Source organism: Mesocricetus auratus, unplaced genomic scaffold (genome assembly GCF_017639785.1).
Source record: "Mesocricetus auratus isolate SY011 unplaced genomic scaffold, BCM_Maur_2.0 Super-Scaffold_100015, whole genome shotgun sequence".
NCBI lineage: Eukaryota > Metazoa > Chordata > Mammalia > Rodentia > Cricetidae > Mesocricetus > Mesocricetus auratus.
The window spans coordinates 64963164-64982987 of NW_024429198.1; the positions used below are offsets into that span (position 1 = coordinate 64963164).

Below are 19824 nucleotides of genomic sequence, written 5' to 3' on the forward strand. Positions count from 1 at the left end.
AACATCACATGGATTCTGTGTCCAATTGCCTTTGTAGGAAGGTTGTTTTGGAATTTGGCATGAACCACCTCACTGTTTGCATAAGTCTAACATGCCTTTTCCCAGATTGCTTTGGTTTTGTTCAGCCACAGAGAAACCCTGTCTCAAAAAACAACAAAAAAAAAGCAACTTGAGGTTTTCCATAGTACTTAACAAAAAATAAAATGGAAGGAGAGTGAGTAGTTAGCCAAGGCAATAGTTAAAGTAAAACCTAAAGGAAGGAGCCGGGTGTTGGTGACGCACGCCTTTAATCCCAGCACTCGGGAGGCAGAGGCAGGCGGATCTCTGTGAGTTCGAGGCCAGCCTGGTCTACAGAGTGAGTCCCAGGATAGCCTCCAACGCCACAGAGAAACCACCATCTGGATAGTTTTTTTAAAACTCTATTGTATAACATGTTAAGTCTAGTTAATTATGTATTCTTATATTTTTTGGTATTGGGAAATTAAGAATGTAATATTGTTGACGTTCTGGAGAATGACACTAGAACTAACATGATATACAGTTACCCTACCATAAGCTGTATCCCCAGCTTAGTTTTTTTAGCTTTTACTAGGTTACCCAGACGAGCCTTAAACTTCCTCATAATTTGGGCAGCCTTGATGTTGCTCTTAGCCCCAGTAGCTGACATTATATGCCTCCCACATCCTTTTAAAGGCTTTTCTTTTTGCTACACTGGTGATAAGACATCAGCTGAAAGTCAGCGTTTTGTCAGGTGATCTAGTGTAGTGTCTACAGACAGTGTTGTATCGCGAGGTTTCATGGAGTTAAGCACATAGTTTGAAAAACAGTGTTATAACATTGGTTTTCATGAAGTTAAGTATGTAGTATCTCACAGAGTGTTGTATCATGAGTTTTCATGAAGTTAAGCAAGTAGCTTCTCAAAGAGTGTTGTATCGTGTGTAGTTTCAGAATCCTTTTATTTTTAAAAGCTTTTTGTAACAGTTTTATATTCTAAAAATTGGCATTGAACAGGCCATGGTGGCACACAGCTTTAATCCTAGCAAGAGAGGAGGCAGAGGTAGGTGGCTCTCAGTGAGTTCCAGGCAAACTAAGGCCACACAGAGAGACCCTGTCTTAAAAAAAATGAAACAAAACAAAATTTACATTGAGTCCTCTCTATCCCCTCCCCTCAAATAATTTAGCGCCAGGCTTGGTGGTATAGATCAACTGTGGCTATTTCAAAGGGAGGGGCAGCTGGGAAACTACATGGCGGTGTGCACATGTAGCTCCAGAGCTCTGTTCTAAGACAGGTATAGATCACAAATTTGAAACCAGGCCTGAGTAACAGAATGAGACTTCATTTCAAAAAGCTAAAAGGGTGGAAGGGAGAAAAGATAAAAGGAAAATAATGACTTTTTTTCTTTAAAATAGGTTAGGGTGGTAGCATTCAGAGACTGAAGCAGGAGGATTGCCATAAATTCAAGGTTAGCCTGAACTAATTAAACAATAAACAGTTTTGGAGATCTGGTGGTCTGCCTTCCATCTAGTTCCAGCATTAAAAATGCTGACATGGGAGAACTGTTGGAACCCAGGAGAGCAATACCATCTGAGCAACATAGACCTCATTTCAAAAAACAAAAATAGGGTCTGCAACTTGGTTCAGCTTGCCTGAGTTCAGTCCCCAGAACCTATGTAAAATATCACATGTAGCATGCATCTGTAATCCCAGCATCCTTTCTGTAAGATGGGAGGCAGAGACAGAATTAGCTGGAAGTTCACGGTGCAGAGCCTGGAGTACAGTGTGGTACAAACAACAAAAGTAGTTGATGAAAACAGATTCCTCAAAGTTGTCTTCTGTTGTTCGCATATACAATGAATAAAATAAAGCAGCAAAAAACACTTTCCAGCTTTTAACTTTTTTGTTTTGATTTTAGATCTTTTTTTTAATTTATTTATTACATATACACCAGATTGAATTGTAGATGGTTGTAATCCACCATGCGGTTGCTGGGAATTGAACTCAAGACCTCTGGAAGAGCAGTCAGTGCTCTTAACCTCTGAGCCATCTCTCCAGCCCTTGTTTTGATTTTAAAGGAGAAAAAAAGTGCTTGTAATTTTTGTAAGTATATAAGACTAAGACCAGAAATCAGACTGAACCAAGAGTTCGTTACCCATGACTACTTAAGGAGGATGAAGCAGGAGAAGGTGGCCAGCACAATTAGCTTGCATTTAAAATCAGCTCTGGGGGCTGGAGAGATGGCTTAACAATTAAGAGCACTTTTTGCTCTTCCAGAGGACCAGAATTACGTTCTAGCATCCACATGGTTGCTCAAGGCCATCCATTCTAGGGAATCTGACATCTTCTGATAGTATACATATATGCATGCATGCATGCAAAACACTTGTAAGATACAATAAATACCTTTAAAGAAGAAAACCATAAAACTAGCTTTGCAGTGTGTGGTAGTACATACTTGAATCTGAGGCAGAGGAAGATGTATCTCTCAAGGCCAGTCAGGGCTGTATAGTGAGAACCTGTTTACCCACCCTCGGGAAAACAACAACAACAAACAAAACTCAGTACTTCCAAGATTCACTGTCTGCTCCTCTGACTGAAGAATAATCATAAAAGTGTCCTTTGTTAACTAGGTAAGTTTAGGAACTATGTAAAGTTACATTTCTTCTTTGTCTTTTTCTTAAGGAATTGAATGACCTGGCCCGAGATCCTCCAGCACAGTGTTCAGCAGGTCCTGTTGGAGATGACAGTAAGTATCTTGATGGAGTTGAGTAAAGCAACATAACAGTGTTTCCTCTGGAGGTCGCATGTGCACGCATTTCAGTTTAAGCAGCACAGGTTGCATGTGGAGGTCAGTCTTTTTTTTTTTTCTTTGGTTTTTCAAGACGGGGTTTCTCTGTATTGTTTTGGAGGCTGTCCTGGCACTCTGCTCTGTAGACTGGGCTGGCCTCAAACTCAACAGAGATCCGCCTGTCTCTGCCTCCAGAGTGCTAGGACTAAAGTGTGTGCCTCCATGCCTGAACCGAACCTGTTTGAGCTTCTTCTGATAGTGTTGTCTTTGTAGTTGCTCTGGTCTCTTTCTGTCTATCCTTTCTTCAGGGTATTTTCCTGGGGTAAAAGAGCTGTTGCCTACACCTGGCTATTTTGCTCATTAAGAATGTCATGGTAGGGGGCTGGAGAGATGGCTCAGAGGTTAAGAGCACTGACTGCTCTTCCAGAGGTCTTGAGTTCAGTTCCCAGCAACCACATGGTGGCTGACAACCATCTACAATTCAATCTGGTGTATATGTAATAAATAAATAAAATCTTTAAAAAAAAATGTCATGGTAGCCAGGCGTTGGTGGTGCACGCCTTTAATCCCAGCACTCGGGAGGCACAGGCAGGCGGATCTCTGTGAGTTCGAGACCAGCCTGGACTACCAAGCGAGTTCCAGGACAGCCTCCAAAACAATACAGAGAAATTCTGTCTTGAAAAACCAAGAAAAAAAAAAGAATGTCATGGTATATACTGTTTGTTTTTGACTATATTCTACTGACTCATATCTGTGAAAGCAGGCATAATAATTAAGTTGTTTACAGTACTGGGGGTTGAACCCAGGGTCCTTGTGTATGCTAGTCAATCACTTGTATTATTGAGAAACATCCCTAGCTAGGCTAAATTCACATTTATTTTTTTATTGTGTGTTGTGTGTGGGGAGTCTTTCCTTCTATCCAGGGACTTGACTTAGGTTGTCAGGTTTCAAGGTTGTCAGGCTTCAAATGTCTTTACCTGCTCACTGACCTTACTAACATTTTAATACTAGTTTAATACAGTAATACTAAAGTTAATATTAAAAACAAAAAAGCAGACTCACATAGTCTGTACAGTCTTCTAGTCTCAACCTCCCCAATGCTAGGATTCATGTGTGAGTGTTTGTATTTTGAGCTTTAGCTGTCCTGGAACGCTCTCTCTGTAGACCAGGCTGGCCTTGAACTCACAGAGATCTGTCTGCCTCTGCCTCTCGAGTGCTGTGGTTAAAGGTGTGAACTGGCCCGGGTGTGAGTCTTTAAACGCTGATGATTTGGAATGTTTTCTCTTGGTCTGTGCACCCCCTCTTTTTTTTCTCTCCCCCTCTTATCTCACTGTGTTTTTCTGGTTAGCTAGTCTGGAACAATGTGTAGACTAGCCTGCCTTAAGTTCACAGAGATCTGTTTGGCCTCTGAGTGCTGGGATTAAAGGTGTATGCCACCAGACCTGGTAGGAAGTTTTTAAGCATGCCCAAATAATTGATTTTTGCTTTGTTGTTATTGTGATTTGTATTATTACATTTTTCTTATAGCAAAAATTGCTGTCCTGCAAAGTTAAGTACCCTCAAAGGGCAAATCATTTTTTTAAGTGGGTTACTTAGACTTTACTTAAATAAAAAAAAAGCAAAACATCCCAGTGATGTTGGTTCATGTCTTTAATCTCAGCACTCTGGAGGCAGGGGCAGGAAGATCTCGAGTTTGAGGACAGCCAGGGCTATACATAGAAACACTGTCTTGAAAAATCCAAAAAACAAAACAAAAACTATTTTAATGTGCTACAAATGATAACATTGAGAAAGAAAATACAAGCTGAATGGTGGCATGTCTGTAATCCCAGAACCTGAGAGGTTTAGATGGGAGAATTGAGTCCAAGGCCAGCCTGTGCTGTAGTGAGACCTTGTCTCAAGAAACAAAACTATAATGAGGTGCCACTAAGTGCCCCCCAAAGTCAACAAATGTCTCAGTAGTTAAAGTTGCTTTGCTGCTTTTCTAGAAGACCTGAGTTTCTATCTAAGCACCTAGGGATAGCTCAAATCAACCTGTAACTCCAATTCCAACAGTCTGTTCTGGCTTCCCTGGGCATCTGCATGCTCACATACACACACACACACACACACTAATTTTTTTTCTTTTTCTTTCTTTTTTTTTTTTTTTTTGAGACAGGGTTTCTCTGTATTGCTAGCTGTGGTAGTGTGCTTCTATAATTAATAACTGAGAAGCAAAGGCTACAGTGTGAGGCAAACCAAACCCCCACCCCCCGCTTTTTTCAAGACAGGGTTCTCTGTAGCCCTGGCTATCCTGGAACTCACTCTGTAGATCAGGCTGGCCACCTCTTCCTCTCAAGTGCCAGACGTGCACCACTACAGTCACAGCTAGTGAGATCCTATTTGAGAGAGGGGAAAATGGTGGAAGTTGGTTGTGGTGGCATGGGTTTATAATTCTGGTACTTGTTAGGTGCAGTGGTGGTGCACAGCTTTAACCCCAGCACTCGGGAGGCAGACTGCCTGGTCTATAGAGCAAGTTCCAGGCCAGTCCCCCAAAAGAAACCACACACACACCCCAACAAAACATCCTGGCACTTGAGAAGTCCAGATAAGAGGATCTCAAACTATCTCTGTAAGTTCCAAGGAAGCCAATCTGGTCTACAAATCTGGTTGCAGGACAGCCAGAAAGATCTGTTATACAGAGAAACCCTGTCGTGAAAAACCAAAACCAAAAAAAAGCACTAAATAACAACAAATAATAAGGTGGGGGCTAGAGATGGTTCAGTAGGTGCGTTTACTATGCAAACCTTGAATTCTCTAGCACCCACATAACAAGTCAGATGCAATTACACCTGGCTGGACCTATAGTTCTAGCCTCCATCATTGTGGGATTCTGAGACAAGATAGCTGGGGCTTACTGATTTGCTGTTCTAATATCTGATGCAATCCTCTTACCTGTACCTAGCACTCAAACACACATTCACAGAGAAGGGGGCAATAGAGGGAGAGGGACTGGTAAATTTGTTTTTGGATTTGAGGTTTTGTTTGTTTTGAGTTTTTTGTTTGTTTTGTCTTGGAGACTGTCTCACTATGTAGCCCTGGCTGATCAGGCACTCACTTTGTAGACCAGGCTGTCTGAACTCACAGAGATCCACCTGTCTCTGCCTTCCCAGTGTCAGGATCAAAGATGTGTTTCATGACATCCAAGGCTTTTACTTTATTCAAATTTCCATGTTCAATTTTTTCCTCTTTGAAGTAAGCTGAAGATACTTAATCTATTTTGTTTTGAGCTTGGTGAAATGATTCTCTTGGGATCTGTGTGTTCAGACATAGGTCTCTGAAGATTTAATTTCAAACTAACAAATATTCTTATTGTTGTAACTGCAAGGCTTCTTCTGTAGTGCTAAAAAGTAATTATTGAGCTGTAAAGATCAACCTTTAAATGCTTATACAACAGATTATAGTTTTCCGTTTCTGTAATTTGATTTGACAGCATCAAGCCAAAGTTGTAATTGTAGTTTTTTTTTTAAGATTATGTATGCAGTGTTCTGTCTGCATGCATGTCTTCAGGCCAGACAAGGGCATCAGATCTCATTATAGATGGTTGTGAGTTGACATGTGGGTGCTGGGATTTGAACATGGGTCCTCTGAAAGAGCCATCTCTCTAGCCCGTAGTTTTTGTTGTTGTTTTTTATTGTCTAATATGCATGAGACCATGGTTCAATACCCAGCCAGCACTACTCACCAGGGATAACCCTTCTTTTATTTTCATATCAGAAACCCCATTTCAAACAACTCCCCAGAGATCCTTAACTAACATGTTTTTGTAAAATGCAGTGATATTTTATGCTCATTGGGATGGGTCCATATTTTGACTGATAACTATTTCTGGAATTCTTTCTACTTGAAACCTCTAGGAACTTCTCAAACTGTTTACAGAACCCTTGTCATTTGAAACCTGGGTAAGATGCTATATAGCTGTTCTTTCTCTTAAAGAGAGCCAGGGTTATAAGGCTCCAGAGGGAAACCTGTTAGTGATTCCAATAGGTATTCTTACTGCTGTTGCTGGTAAAGGTTCTCGGGAGCAGGACCAGTAAGCTGCTTACTGGGTAAAAGGGCGTACGTACTTTCTGAGTTTGATCTTCCAGCCCATGGTGGAAGGCGTGACCTGACTCTGAAAGTTGTCCTCTGACCTCCACTCCACCATACATTGTGGCACATGCACACTGTACCCATACTTCATATGCAGTCAGCAATAATAAAATTGTTAAAGTTCTCAAAAGTATAGTCTCACTCAGATACAGTGCGGTGTCTTCACTGGAGTATGAATATGAAAGACGTTGCTGTTGAGGTGATTGGAATAGTATCAGGGAATAGTATTATTGGAGGTGTGGCCTTGTTGCAGAAAGTGTGTCGTGGGGGTGCTCAAGCCCTGCCCAGTGTCTCTTCCCGCTAAGGATCTGGATGTGGAATCCTTCAGCTACTTCTCCAGCGCAATGTCTGCTTGCGAGCCACAGGGCACTCTCTGACAGGAATGGACCAGCCCCAGTTGAACATATAAGAGTTGCCACGGTCATGGTGTCTCTTGACAGCAGTAGAACACTAAGACAGCAGTACCACTTGAGAATGTTGGTATTTTACTGTTTTACCTTTTCACAGCCAGAAACTCGTTCTGATGTTTTCTCAAATCTTACATTTTGTTGATATATTGTGTAGGCAGTTGTAGGTTTCCCATAACAGGCAGTGGTTGTGGATGTTTCTTTGAACATATTTGAAGGTCAAATGACAACTTGTAGGGATTGGTTCTTTTCTCCTTCCCACCTTGTGTGTCCTGGGGATCAAACTCAGATGGTCAGGCCTGGTGTCGGGTGTTTTCACCTGGCACTGCTTTTGTCTTTTGGGACTTTTCACCCTGGTAGCCCAGGTTGGGCCTGAACTCTTGAGTAATCTTTCTGCCTCAGCCTCTGCACCAGTTTCTTAATTTCTTCTTGAATCTGGTATGATTTTTAGCAAGAATAAAGGATTGCTCTCAGAAGGCTAAGAACAAAGAATTAATACTTAGCTGCTGGAAATTTTTATGCTTAAAACCTCAGTGTTTTGAAATTATTATTTGAATGTTTTAGTTTCTGATTCTTGGAACCTGACATGGAGTACAATAGACACAGATTTAAATTACATAAGAGGATTAACCAGAAGGATGCTACTTAAAATAGATTGAGTTGTCCATTTGATCTTTACTACCAAATAGTGATTTTGTCATTGTTATTGGGTTTTTTGTTAAAAATTTTAAATACTTAAAATTTTTTAAAAAATTTTATTGGTGTTTTGCCTGTAGACATGTCTGTGTGAGAGTGCTGGATCCTGAAGTTACAGACAGTTGTGAGCTACCATATGGGTACAATGAATTGAACCCAGTTCCTCTGAAAGAGCAGTCAGTACTCTTAACCACTGAGCCATCTCCGCAGCCCCCCAAATTTTAAAATAATGTATTCTTTTTGTTCATTAGTATTTTGCCTGCATATATATCTATGGGAGGGTGTCAAATCTTGGAATTATAGACAGTTGAAACTGCCATGTGGGTGCTGGGAATTGAACCCTAGTTCTCCGGAAAAGCAGTCTTAACTGGTGGGCCATCTCTCCAGCCCATATTTAAATTTTTTTTTCTTGGATTTTCGAGACAGGGTTTCTCTGCGGCTTTGGAGGCTGTCCTGGAACTGCTCCATAGACCAGGCTGGCCTCGAACTCACAGAGATCTGCCTGCCCCTGCCTCCTGAGTGCTGGGATTAAATGGTGTGAGCCACCAATGCCCAGCTAACTCTTTATTTCTTTAACCAGGACTTTGATTCTTCTATGGGACTTGGTTGAAGATAATAGGACAGATGTAGTGTCTCAAATAAATTTCTCAACTACTTTTACTTAATCATTTAATAATTGGTTGTTCAAAAGTATGAAGAGTTTAATTACTAGGGGGGTATATTCAAACGATTAAAAACTTGAGCAATGACCTGTCCTTAATATTTAATTGGTGTACTGATTTTCCTTTGTTTGCACTTTGTCAACAAATTTATCACCCAGGCATGGCTTTGAAACAGGTTTTGTTTGTTGGTAAGTTAGTGACTTTTGTGATAGAATCACCATGCAGCCGTGGCTCACCTGGAAATCACCATGTAGAGCAGACCCTTTACTTAGAATGAACACTGTGCCTCAGCTTTGCCAGCATTAATGTTGTAGGCATAGCTCCAGTGCATGTGCGTGTGCTATGAAATGTGTGGAGGCCAGAGAACAACTTGGGAGATGGTTTTCTCCTTGTGTATGAGTCCTGGGACTCAAACTCATGTCAGGTTTAGTAGCAAAACTCTTCCTGTTGAGTCATCTTCCTGGCCTCAAAATTGTGTGAGTTCTTTTGTTGATGGTTTTACTGTGTTTTTGCTCGTGGTGGTGTGTGTGAGATAGGTGGGTATGTGCACAGGAGTGTAAATGTCCAGAGACCGGAAGAAGGCATCAGGTCCTCTGGAGCTGGAGTCATTATGGTCATTATGAGCCACTTGATTCAGGTGCTAGGAGCTGAACTTTGATCTGCAAGAGTGTAGTGTGCACGATTAACCACTGAGCCATCTCTCTAGCCTCTCTTCCTATTCTTTAAATTTTATTATGTACAGTGTTCTGTTTGCATGTATGCCTGCTCTGCAGGCCAGCAGAGGGCACCAGATCTCATTGTAGGTGATTGTAACCCACCATGTGGTTGCTGGGAATTGAACTCTGGAGCCATCTATCTCTCCAGCCCCTTTCCACCTATTTTTAAGTTGACTGTCCGTTTTTTGGTTTGGTTTAGTTTTTGATGTGGGTGGTTTTATTTTGTTTGATTGTTTTTGTTTTGTTTTGTTTTTGGAGACAGGCTTTCTCTGTAACAGCCCTGTCTGTCATGGATCTCATGCTGGCATCCAAGTCAGAGATCTGCCTGTCTGTCTCTGGAGTGCTGGGATTAAAGACTGCCTGCTTCCCTCCCTCCCTCATTGATTGGTGGTTTGGAATCACAGTTGGTTTAGAGTCTTCATCCTGGCCATAGAAAATAGTAATTATTGCCAGGGTATGGCAGTGCCTTTGAGCACCCAGGAGGCAGAGGCAGGTATCTCTTGAGTTTGAGGCCAGCCTAATTTACAAAGAGAGTTCCAGGACAGCCAAGGCTGTCACAGAGAAACCCTGTCTTGGGGGGGGAGGTCATTATAGTGTTTATAAATGAACTTTGATGTTTGATGTTTCATTTTGTTGTTGTTTTCCTTTTTTTGACTGGGTTTCTCTATAACATTAAGGCAAAATGCTCACAAATAAATAATTTGAAAAACATATAATCTCAAAGTAAACCAATAAACAACAAAATCAGTTATTTCACCTTGATATCAAACAACTACTCCATTACCTTTGGAAATAAGTCCCTGACTGTCCTGGATTTCCCTGTGTACCCTAGACTGGCCTGGAATTCAGAGATCATCTACCTTTGTCTGCTCGTGCTAGGATTAAAGGTGTGGGCCACTACCACCTGGCATAAATGAACTTTGATTAGGCAGGGAGTGATAGGTTTCTACAGTAGAGGTGTGATGTGAATATCATTAACATGATTTTCTTTTTCTTTTTCAGTGTTTCATTGGCAGGCTACGATAATGGGGCCAGTAAGTACTCAAATTTTAATTCTTTAATAACTACTTTATGTGGTGTATTCATTTTAAATCTCACTTTCTTATCAACAGAATGACAGCCCCTATCAGGGTGGAGTGTTTTTCTTGACAATCCATTTCCCTACAGATTACCCCTTCAAACCACCTAAGGTAATTGGAATAAGATCATTGCTTTTAATATGCTCTGTATGATACTAGTAAATCAATCACAAAGATTTCTTTTTCTTCAGGTTGCATTTACAACAAGAATTTATCATCCAAATATTAACAGTAATGGCAGCATTTGTCTTGATATTCTACGGTCACAGTGGTCTCCAGCACTAACTATTTCAAAAGGTAATGGGGTAGTTTGATATCAAGGTGAAATAACTGATTTTATTGTTTTTTTTTTAATTTAACATGAGTGTTTTTTGCTTTTATGTATTTGCATCATGTATGTGCCCGGTTCCTCCAGGTGACTGAATAGGATGTTGGATCAGCTGTTACTGGAGTTACAGACACTTGTGAGCCACTATGTGGGTACTGGGAATTGAACCTGGGTTCTCTGAGCAGCTAGTGGTCTTAACTTCGTACATATCTTTTTTTTTTTTTTTTTTTTTTTTTTTTCTTTTTGGTTTTTCGAAATGGGGTTTCTCTGTATTGTTTTGGTGGCTGCCCTGGAACCCACTCTGTAGACCAGGCTGGCCTTGAACTCAGAGATCTGCCTGCCTCTGCCTCCCAAGTGCTGGGATTAAAGGCGTGTGCCACCAACGCCCAGCTACTTGTTTCTTTTTTTAATAATTTATTTTTATTTTATTTATCTGCATGTATGTCTGTGTGGGGGTGTCAGATCTTGGAGTTACAGACAGTTGTTAGCCATGTGGGTACCAGGGGTTGAACCTGGGTCCCTTGGGAAAGCAGACAGTCATCTTAACCACTGAGTCAAAACAGTGAAGAAGAGTTTTAATTTTCAAGAATAGATAATCCATGGTATGATGCCAGGTTGTTGATTGTGATACTCAAGAACAGGTTATAGTGGTATATACACTGTAATCCTAATACTTGGGAAGTGGAAGCAGAAAGATCAGTAGTAGTTCGAGATGATTCTTCTTTGCATAGCACATTTGAGGCTAGCTTGACAAAGTGAAGTCCTGCCTTCAAAGTATAAACAAACAACCTACCACTGAGGAGGTGAATGTGTGATTGTTTGACTTCATTTATTTACTTTTTATTGTTCCTGTGTGTTGGGTAGGGGCAGTGCAACAGCACTGCATGACAATTTTAGGACAACTCATAGAGTCAGCTATCTCTCTCTGCCTTCGGGTTCCAGGGATCAAACTTGGCTTGGCAGGCTGTTCAGCAAGTGGTTTACCTGCTGAGCCATTTCACTGGCACCCTGTTTGTTTTGTTGGTGGGTTGTTTTTTGTTACTTTTTTTTTTCCAAGACAGGGTTTCTCTATAGCTTTTGGAGGCTGTTCTGGAACTCACTCTGTAGAGCGGGCTGGCCTCAAACTCAGAGATCCACCTGCCTCTGCCTCCCAAGTGCTGGGATTAAAGGATGCCCCATCAAGGCCCAGCCTTCCTGTTACTATTTTAAGACAGGGTCTTGCTCTGTAGTATTGGTTGGTCTCCACTTGTGGCAGTGTGCCTGCTTTAGCTTCTGTAGTGTGAGATTACAAGTGTGAGCTACTGGTACCTAGTTAGAATTTATTTCGTTTTTAAGACAATCTCCTATATCCTGGAGTGCCCTTGAAGTTTCCTTGTAATGGAGTGATGTCAGACAACTAATTTTGTCTGTTGTTGGAAATTTGACAGCTGATATTCTCTGAACTTGAGCTTCTAAAAATTGAAATTCACTGGCACTGACGAGTGTTCTCAATCTAGGATTTAGAAGATCTGCTTTTGTTCTGCTAGAAAACTGAACTCATAAACAGAACCTCTTGCACATTATGCAAGCTCTCCACCATTAAACTAACCTGCATTCTCAGTTCTAGTCTTAGCATAGGTTAGCATCTCACATTGGATTTGTGTGTGTGTTGGGGGTCGAGTTGTATTTGTCTTTCCCTTGGAAACAGGGTTTTACTATACAGCCTTGGACGACCCTGAACTCAAAGATCATCTCTTCCCCATCCCTGCCTCCTGAGTGCTGCCAAGCCTCTGATGTTTACTCCCTTCACTTTGGTCTTACTTTTTTTTTTTTTTTTTTTTTTTGATATCCTAGTACTCTTGTCCATCTGTTCTCTGTTGTGTGATCCCAATCCAGATGATCCTTTAGTGCCTGAGATTGCTCGGATCTACAAAACAGACAGAGAAAAGTAAGTATCCACCTTCAGATGGAGAACTGTCATGTGTGGGGTGGACCAGATGTTTAAGAGAAGCTCCAAGGAGTACATGAAAAGGGCTTTTTGTTTTTATTTGGGGGTGTGGTTTCAAGACAGGGTTTCTCTGTAACAGTCCTGGCTGTGCTGGAACTCACTATGTAGACCAGATTGGCTTCGAACTCACAGAGATCCACCTTCTCTGCCCTCTTGAGTGCTGGGATTAAAGGCCTGTGCCAGCACCACCCGGCTATGAAGGGTTTTTTTTTATACCAATTATTATAAGTATATGATACTAATTTTATGTCTAATCGTTTGTTGTAACTTCTACTAAAAATCTTCCCTACGGTACTTTTTAAAAAATACCTTTGTATCTTCTTTGTCTTATGTGTTGTTTGGTAAATTGGGAGGGAAGAATTGAATTTTCTATCATTTGGCATAAAAGTGCCAAATTTCTTTTTAAAACAAAATTTGAAAAGATATCCTGAATAAATTGGGAACATGGGCAGGAAGGAAGAGTGGGAGAGGGGAGGGAGGAAGGAGGAGGAGTAGGGAAAAGAATGTATAGCTCAAAAAAAAAAACAAATTTTGTGTTATTGGAATTGAGTATTTTAGAATTGTGTACTATGAATTATTGAAGAATGGTCAGGACATCAAAAATGACAGTAACTTAAAGAGTTCTAATCATTTTTGCTTTTATGTATTACGGTGAGATGATGGAACTATAAAGAAAGATGGTTTTTTTTTTTGTTTTTTTTTTGTTTTTTGCCTTTTCAGCACCTCTCTGTGTAGCCTTGGCTTTCCTGAATCTGTAGAACAGGTTGGCCATGAACTTGAGATCTGTCTGCCACTGGGTGGTGGTGATGCATACTCTTGATGCCAGCACTCAGGAGGCAGAGGCAGGTTTGAGGCTAGCCTGGTCTACATAGTGAGTTCCAACACAGCCAGGGCTACATGAGAAAACAACAACCCATAAAGGACTAGCTGGGTATGGTAACCCACCCCTTTGTTCCCATTCTTTGAAGCAGGGGCAGGTGGGTCTTTGTAAGGTCCAGGCATAGTTAGACTTCCCATCTGTAATTAGTCAGTTAGAAGCAGAATATTAAATGATGACTTGAAATCTGTTCTGTTAGAGAAGTCATAGATACAAAGTATTGAGGCAGGAGAATTCTGAATTTGAGGCCAGCCTGACTACAAAGTGATTCTTAACTCAAAAAGCCCAATATCAAAAATAACAGAAAAATTGTAGATGACTGGGTTTTGTTGGTGGTAGTATAGTCATAAGTGTTTAATGGAACTATACCAGGAATGGGGATTCTGGCACTAATTATTAGTTGTTGTTGTTTCTTTAAATAACTTATTTGACTTTATTTTATTTGCATTGGTATGAAGGTGTCAGATCCCCTGAAGCCAGAATTACAGACAGCTGTGAGCTGCCACGTGGGTGCTGGGAATTGAACCCAGGTCCTCTGGAAGAACAGCCAGTGCTCTTAATCTCTGAGCCTTCTCTCCAGCCCCTGATTCTTAGGTTTTTTGTGTTTTTTTTTATGTCTGATTACCATCTCTAATCATATGTTTCTGACTGAATTTTAAATTTTTTAAGTTATTGTGTGTGTGTGCTTGTTGCCTGCAAAGGCCAGCAGAGGGCTTCACAGTCCCTAGAATTAGATGGCTGTGGAGTACTATGTGAGTGCTGGCATTTGAACCAGGTCCTTTAAAAGAGCAGCTGGTGCTCTTAACTGCTGATCCATCTGCCTTCCATCTTTCCAAACCCTGTAACTTAATCTGTTTGCTTGTTTTGGGGGCAGAATTTCACTAAAGTCTTGGCTGGCCTGGAACTCAACATAAATTTACCTGCCTCTGCCTCCAAATTATTGTGATTAAAGATGTGCATTATTTATCTTGTGTTAGAGAACCATTTTGAATAAATTGTAGATATGGATGCTTATCAGAAAGATATCTTAAGTCAAAAGTACTATGATTTTTAAAATACAATTTGGTTGTTGAGACAGAATCTGACTGTGCTGTCCAAGCTAGCCTTAAACTTGTGTAATAAAATGACCTTTCTGCCTCAGTATCCTTGGAAACTGGCACTGTAAGGCATGTCCCATCAAAGAAGTGCACACACAGGTACACATTTTGAAACAGTCTTGCTAAGTATTAGCCTTTGCTGCCTTCAAATTCACTGTCATATTGTCTTAGCCTCCCAAGTACCAGATTGTCAGGCATGAGCTGCCATGCCTAATGATACATTCCTATTTCTATGTTTGTCCTCTCTTTTGGTTTGTTTTTTGTTTTGAGATAGTCTGGCCTCATGATTTACTTTGTAACTGTGGGTAACCTTGAGCTCCTAATCCTGCTGTCTGTACCCCAGTGCTATCCTTCTAGACTTTTATAGCCTTCCGTGTTTATTTTGTTACTGGAATGTTTTTGTGGAGAATTTATTTTTATTGTATAAAATTATTAGAGTAAACCCTGCCAAATATTTGTCTTATTAATATAAAGGAAGGTATTGTGTCATTTTATTTCTTTGTAGGGTTTATTTGTTTTTATTTGGAGACAGGGTTTCACCGTGTACTTTGACCTGCAGCTTGGTATGTATAAACCAAGCTATCCTTCCGTTCACAGATATCCAGTTGGCCTCTGCCTTCCAAGTGCTGGAACTAAAGTACACCACTAAACCCACCTCATTGTAGCTTTTACATTTACTTTATGTGATGAATAGGTGAAAGTTTTGCTTGTATATATGTGTGTGTGCGCGCCACATGGGTGCCTGGTACCCACAGAATCCATAAGTAGTAGTTGGATCTCCAGAACTGGAGTTAAAGCTAGTTTTGTCCTGCTGTGCAGGTGCTAGAAACTGAGTGAGGTCCTCCTTAAGAGCAGCAAGTCTCTTAACTGCTGAGCTGTCTCTAGCTCCCTTATTGTATTTTGTGAGACAAGAGGCTATGTACTACAGACTAGTCTCATTCTTCTTATTTTATGTGTTGAGATAATTTTTGAAACCTACTACCTCAGTCTCCCCTCTTTATCTCATTATTGCCATTTAAATCACTGTTAAATGATTTTAAGAACCATATAATATAGAATTACATAGTCCCAAACTGCAAGGTTAAGGTTACCTTTGACTGCGTTGAGTTGAAGGTCAGTGAAGAACATGGGTGGAAGTCAGGTGTGGTGGTGCGCATACGCACATGCACACACGACTTTAACCTCAGCACTCAGGATTGGAGGCGGTTAGCGATCTGAGTTCTCCAGCTTGGTCTACAAATTGACTTCCAGGACAGCTAGGGCTGTTTTACAGAGACACCCTATCTTGGAAAGGGGGAAAAAAGGGATGAGGTACATATCAGCAAATGCTAAATTTGAATCTGAGTACTCTAGATACTGCATTTGTAGGAAATTGTTTTGGCTTTTACAGCAATATCTCATTGTATCATGAATGAATATAGGATTATTTGTAATTGGAGGTAAAGCTAGGTCATGGCACATCCCTGTAATAGTATCACCCAGGAGGATTGCCTCAAGTTTGAGACTATCCATCCTAGTTTTAGATAGTTCAAGGCCAGCCATGGCTCTGAAGTGAGACTCTAGCTCAAAAGAGGGGAAGGGGGGTATGTGTGAAAGAAATTGGAGGGAAAATGGTGAATTTGCTTGAGTGTTTTCTGTTATTCTGAAATTTCTAGTTGGGATAATGAATGAAATATGTTGCATGTTGATTCCTTGCCTATCTTAAGTCAAGTTCTCTTTATGTGTGTACAGGTACAACAGAATAGCTCGGGAATGGACTCAGAAGTATGCGATGTAATTAAAGAAATTATTGGATAACCTCTACAAATAAAGCTAGGGAACTCTGAAAGAGAAAGTCCTTTTGATTTCCATTTGACTGCTTTCTATGAGCCCACGCCTCATCTTCCCCTGTGCACATGTTTACCTGACACAGCAGTGCTGCGTGTTGTACATACTTGGAACAACAAACCAGAAATACTGTACTTCTGTACCAACATTGCCTCCTAGCGAGAGGGGTGTGTGTGAGAGAGAAGCCAGTTCTCCGGGCATAACCTAGGTGTGAGACTAAAAGCTTTCCTTCCCTCCTGACTGAAAATGGGACAGTGGCGGTGTGAGAGGTGGTGGGTACACAGTGTGTGCTTGGATGGGAGGAAGCCAGCTCCAGTGACCGTAGGAGACTGTTCTTAAGTGGACCCATCTAATCTGAAACAGTCATAAAAGCAAGGTGAAGAACATGAAGAGCCTACAGCTTAGGTGAAAGCTATGACCAAACAGATTAAACTCTACCTACGTTCTGTGTTTAAGGTCTAAGTTTAACTGGACAACATCTAAATGGACTGGAGCTGTCCACACATAGTGTGGTGGGCTTTGTTCCCAACACTTGTCACATCTCCTTGCCCTTTCAGCCTCTTCCTTTAGCCCCTTTCCATAATCTTTGGTTTGTATGTGGTTTCTCAGTTAATACATAGCTAATAGCTCTTATTTTTCTTATGTTTTTAACTGCTTTAGGCCTCTTTCGATGTAAGGGTGAAAATTCATTTGATGGAAATACTTGTGTATATTTAAAGACCAGTTGCTCCTCTGGAGCTTGTACGTTCAAGAATGATTAATCTGTGTAATAAACTGATTACTACAGTCATTACATATAATTTTGTGTGGTTAGGCTTTTTGATTTAAAAACTTGGTCTAGCTAAGATTAGTAGTGGATTTTTTTTCCTCACCCCTGAAATGTTTTCATTTATATTTGTTGCATTTCAAAATCATGAAACAATTCCAGTTTACATAGTAAAAAAGACAAGAGTAATTTTATTAAACAAGATAGAGGCAGAAGCTTAAAGGCATTTTCATGAAACTTATGTGTGCACCATTCCAGGAACATGACTGTTAACTAAATAAATTTGCTTTGTTAATGAAACTGAGCAGCATTTCACCAAAACCTTGTGATTTTCTCTTGGTACATAGGACATAGAACACAAAGGTGTTGCTGTTTGATAAGTTAAGCCTTGTGATTGTAATTATAAAAGAATAACTGACCAAACTGGGAAAACATGAGCACAATCTTGTATTGGAGAGTCTACGTAATTACTTTGCACTAACATTTGCAGGATGTTCATTGGTTTTAAATTGTACTGTATGTGGCTTTTTGAAGTCTTCCCTTGACTCTAGTAAAATGTAGTTTGAAATTTGTAAACAACTGTTACCCAGAAACATTCATGTGAACTAGGCAAGTTACCTCCCCTCATCCCTTTTCCTAACTTAACTGTAAGCCAGGCCAGCTTGAAGGCCATGGCTGATGCTCTCTAGTCATCGGATTCTTTGAAATGCATCTTTACACTCTTGCACAAAAAATGAGGAATAAATGTCCACTGCTTTTTGTTTTAAACTTGTTCCCCTGTCTCATCTATCAGTGTCACTGTTCCTCCATTTCAGCCTGTCAGCGAAAAATGTCTTAGCATCTGGCCGCTTACTAGCATTTCAGGAATGCTATATTGCATCCCTTGCCCTTGCCAGGTAATGGCTGTAATTGGATGTGAGAGATTTTTAGAACTGAACTCTAACCAGAAATCACCATGTATCATTACTATTGTAGGCGAATAGAAATTCAGTTTTGGGTGCTGTGTCTGTTGCAGAGGGCCCTGGGCCTTGCACATACTAGTCAGCTATTCTGCCGTTGAACTTTTACTGTTTTTTAACTATTAACACTGCTACTTTGGGTTCCGTTGCGCAGCTCTTGAAAGACCATTCTTATTTACCTGTCATCTCAGGAAACTGCTAGCTTAATACCATAGTGAAGATATATTTTATAAGAGTGCTCTAAGTATGTCTGTGCTAAATAAAAGCTGTCCTCTTGTTGTGCAAGTGCCAAATGAGAGGTTTGGATGGTCACAGACAATATTAGGTCATTGAACGTGGTTTAAGTATGAGTCACATGTGGTCCCATAAGAAAACAGATGTTACTCAGGATTCTCACATTGGAAATTTCTCTGTCAAAGGCTAATTTGCAGCAATCTTGTTTTATTGTGGTAAGGTAGTGATTACAGAGGAATGTCGGTATGAGTTTCTGTTTGGGTCTTATTAATAATAATTTAGACAGTTTTGTCAAGTCATATTCAACAATCTCTTGGTAAAACCAAACCATTTTAGATATTTGCATGCTCTATTACTGGCCAGTAGTCAAAGGGATCATTCTACTTTGTCTATAATAAAGATTTAGCAGGACTATGATGATGGTGAGGTGCCAGGGAAGGTTTGTGGGGGGAAAAATGAGGGTCTGAGGCTTTTTATGCGCTGACCTAGTAATAGAAGCATTTCTTTACTTCTTCCAGTCCTGCTTTTTTTTGGTTTTTCGAGACAGGGTTGGAGCCTGTCCTAGAACTCGCTCAATAGACCAGGTTGGTCTCGAACTCACAGAGATCCGCCTGCCTCTGCCTCCTGAGTGCTGGGATTAAAGGCATGTGCCACCAACGCCTGGCACCCAGTCCTGCTTTCTAAGCCGTCTCTTTGCTCAACCAATTATTTTGGGCTTTAGATTGTCGGGAGAAATGAGTTCTTTCTAAACTATGTCAAGGTGAATGTAAACTGCCCCTTGTCTGCAGTTAAGGAGGAACTCTAGTTTGTCTCAATACTTACCACTTACTGGGGGTGAGTCATGAGTAGAGTTCTCTTCTGTTCTGCCTCTTCCTTTTCAGCCCTGCCTCCTGACCTTTGGAGCTGTGGGATATACCCTGGTGCAGTTTCCGGTTGCCTGTGTTGTGCATGTTTTACAGAAAAACTGGCTGTCTCCCAAGTTCTCTTTACTGTCCCTTCACAGGTTATCCCAGCACCTTGGGATCCAAGGTCTGGAATATATAAGATCCTGTCTAATTAGGGGGGATAAAAGCCCTTTTCTTTTTTCTTTTCTTTTTTCTGCAGATTTATTATGTATACAGTGTTCTGCCTGCAGGCCAGAAGAGGGCGCCATATCTCATTACAGATGGTTGTGAGCCACCATGTAGTTGCTGGGAATTGAACTCGGGACCTCTGGAAGAGCAGTGGGTGCTCTTAACCTCTGAGCTGCCTCTCCAGCCCTCTCTTGATAGT

The 19824-nt window shown here is 40.8% G+C and overlaps 1 protein-coding gene across 2 annotated transcripts in view; it reads left to right on the forward strand.

Annotated features, from left to right (window-relative positions):
• Ube2d2 (ubiquitin conjugating enzyme E2 D2) overlaps window positions 1-18127 on the forward strand; it is a 30781-nt gene extending 12654 nt beyond the window's left edge. The window contains exons 2-7 of one of the 2 annotated variants that reach the window (XM_040758103.1): window positions 2681-2744; window positions 10401-10432; window positions 10511-10588; window positions 10669-10774; window positions 12639-12732; window positions 14811-15208. In XM_040758103.1, the coding sequence (XP_040614037.1) occupies window positions 2681-2744; window positions 10401-10432; window positions 10511-10588; window positions 10669-10774; window positions 12639-12732; window positions 14811-14892 (456 nt within the window). In that variant the 3' untranslated portion in view covers window positions 14893-15208. Of the gene's footprint in view, window positions 1-2680; window positions 2745-10400; window positions 10433-10510; window positions 10589-10668; window positions 10775-12638; window positions 12733-14810; window positions 15209-16497 lie in introns of those variants that run through there. The other variant, XM_005065270.4, reaches the window with a different exon arrangement.
• The last annotated feature ends 1697 nt before the right edge of the window (window positions 18128-19824 follow it).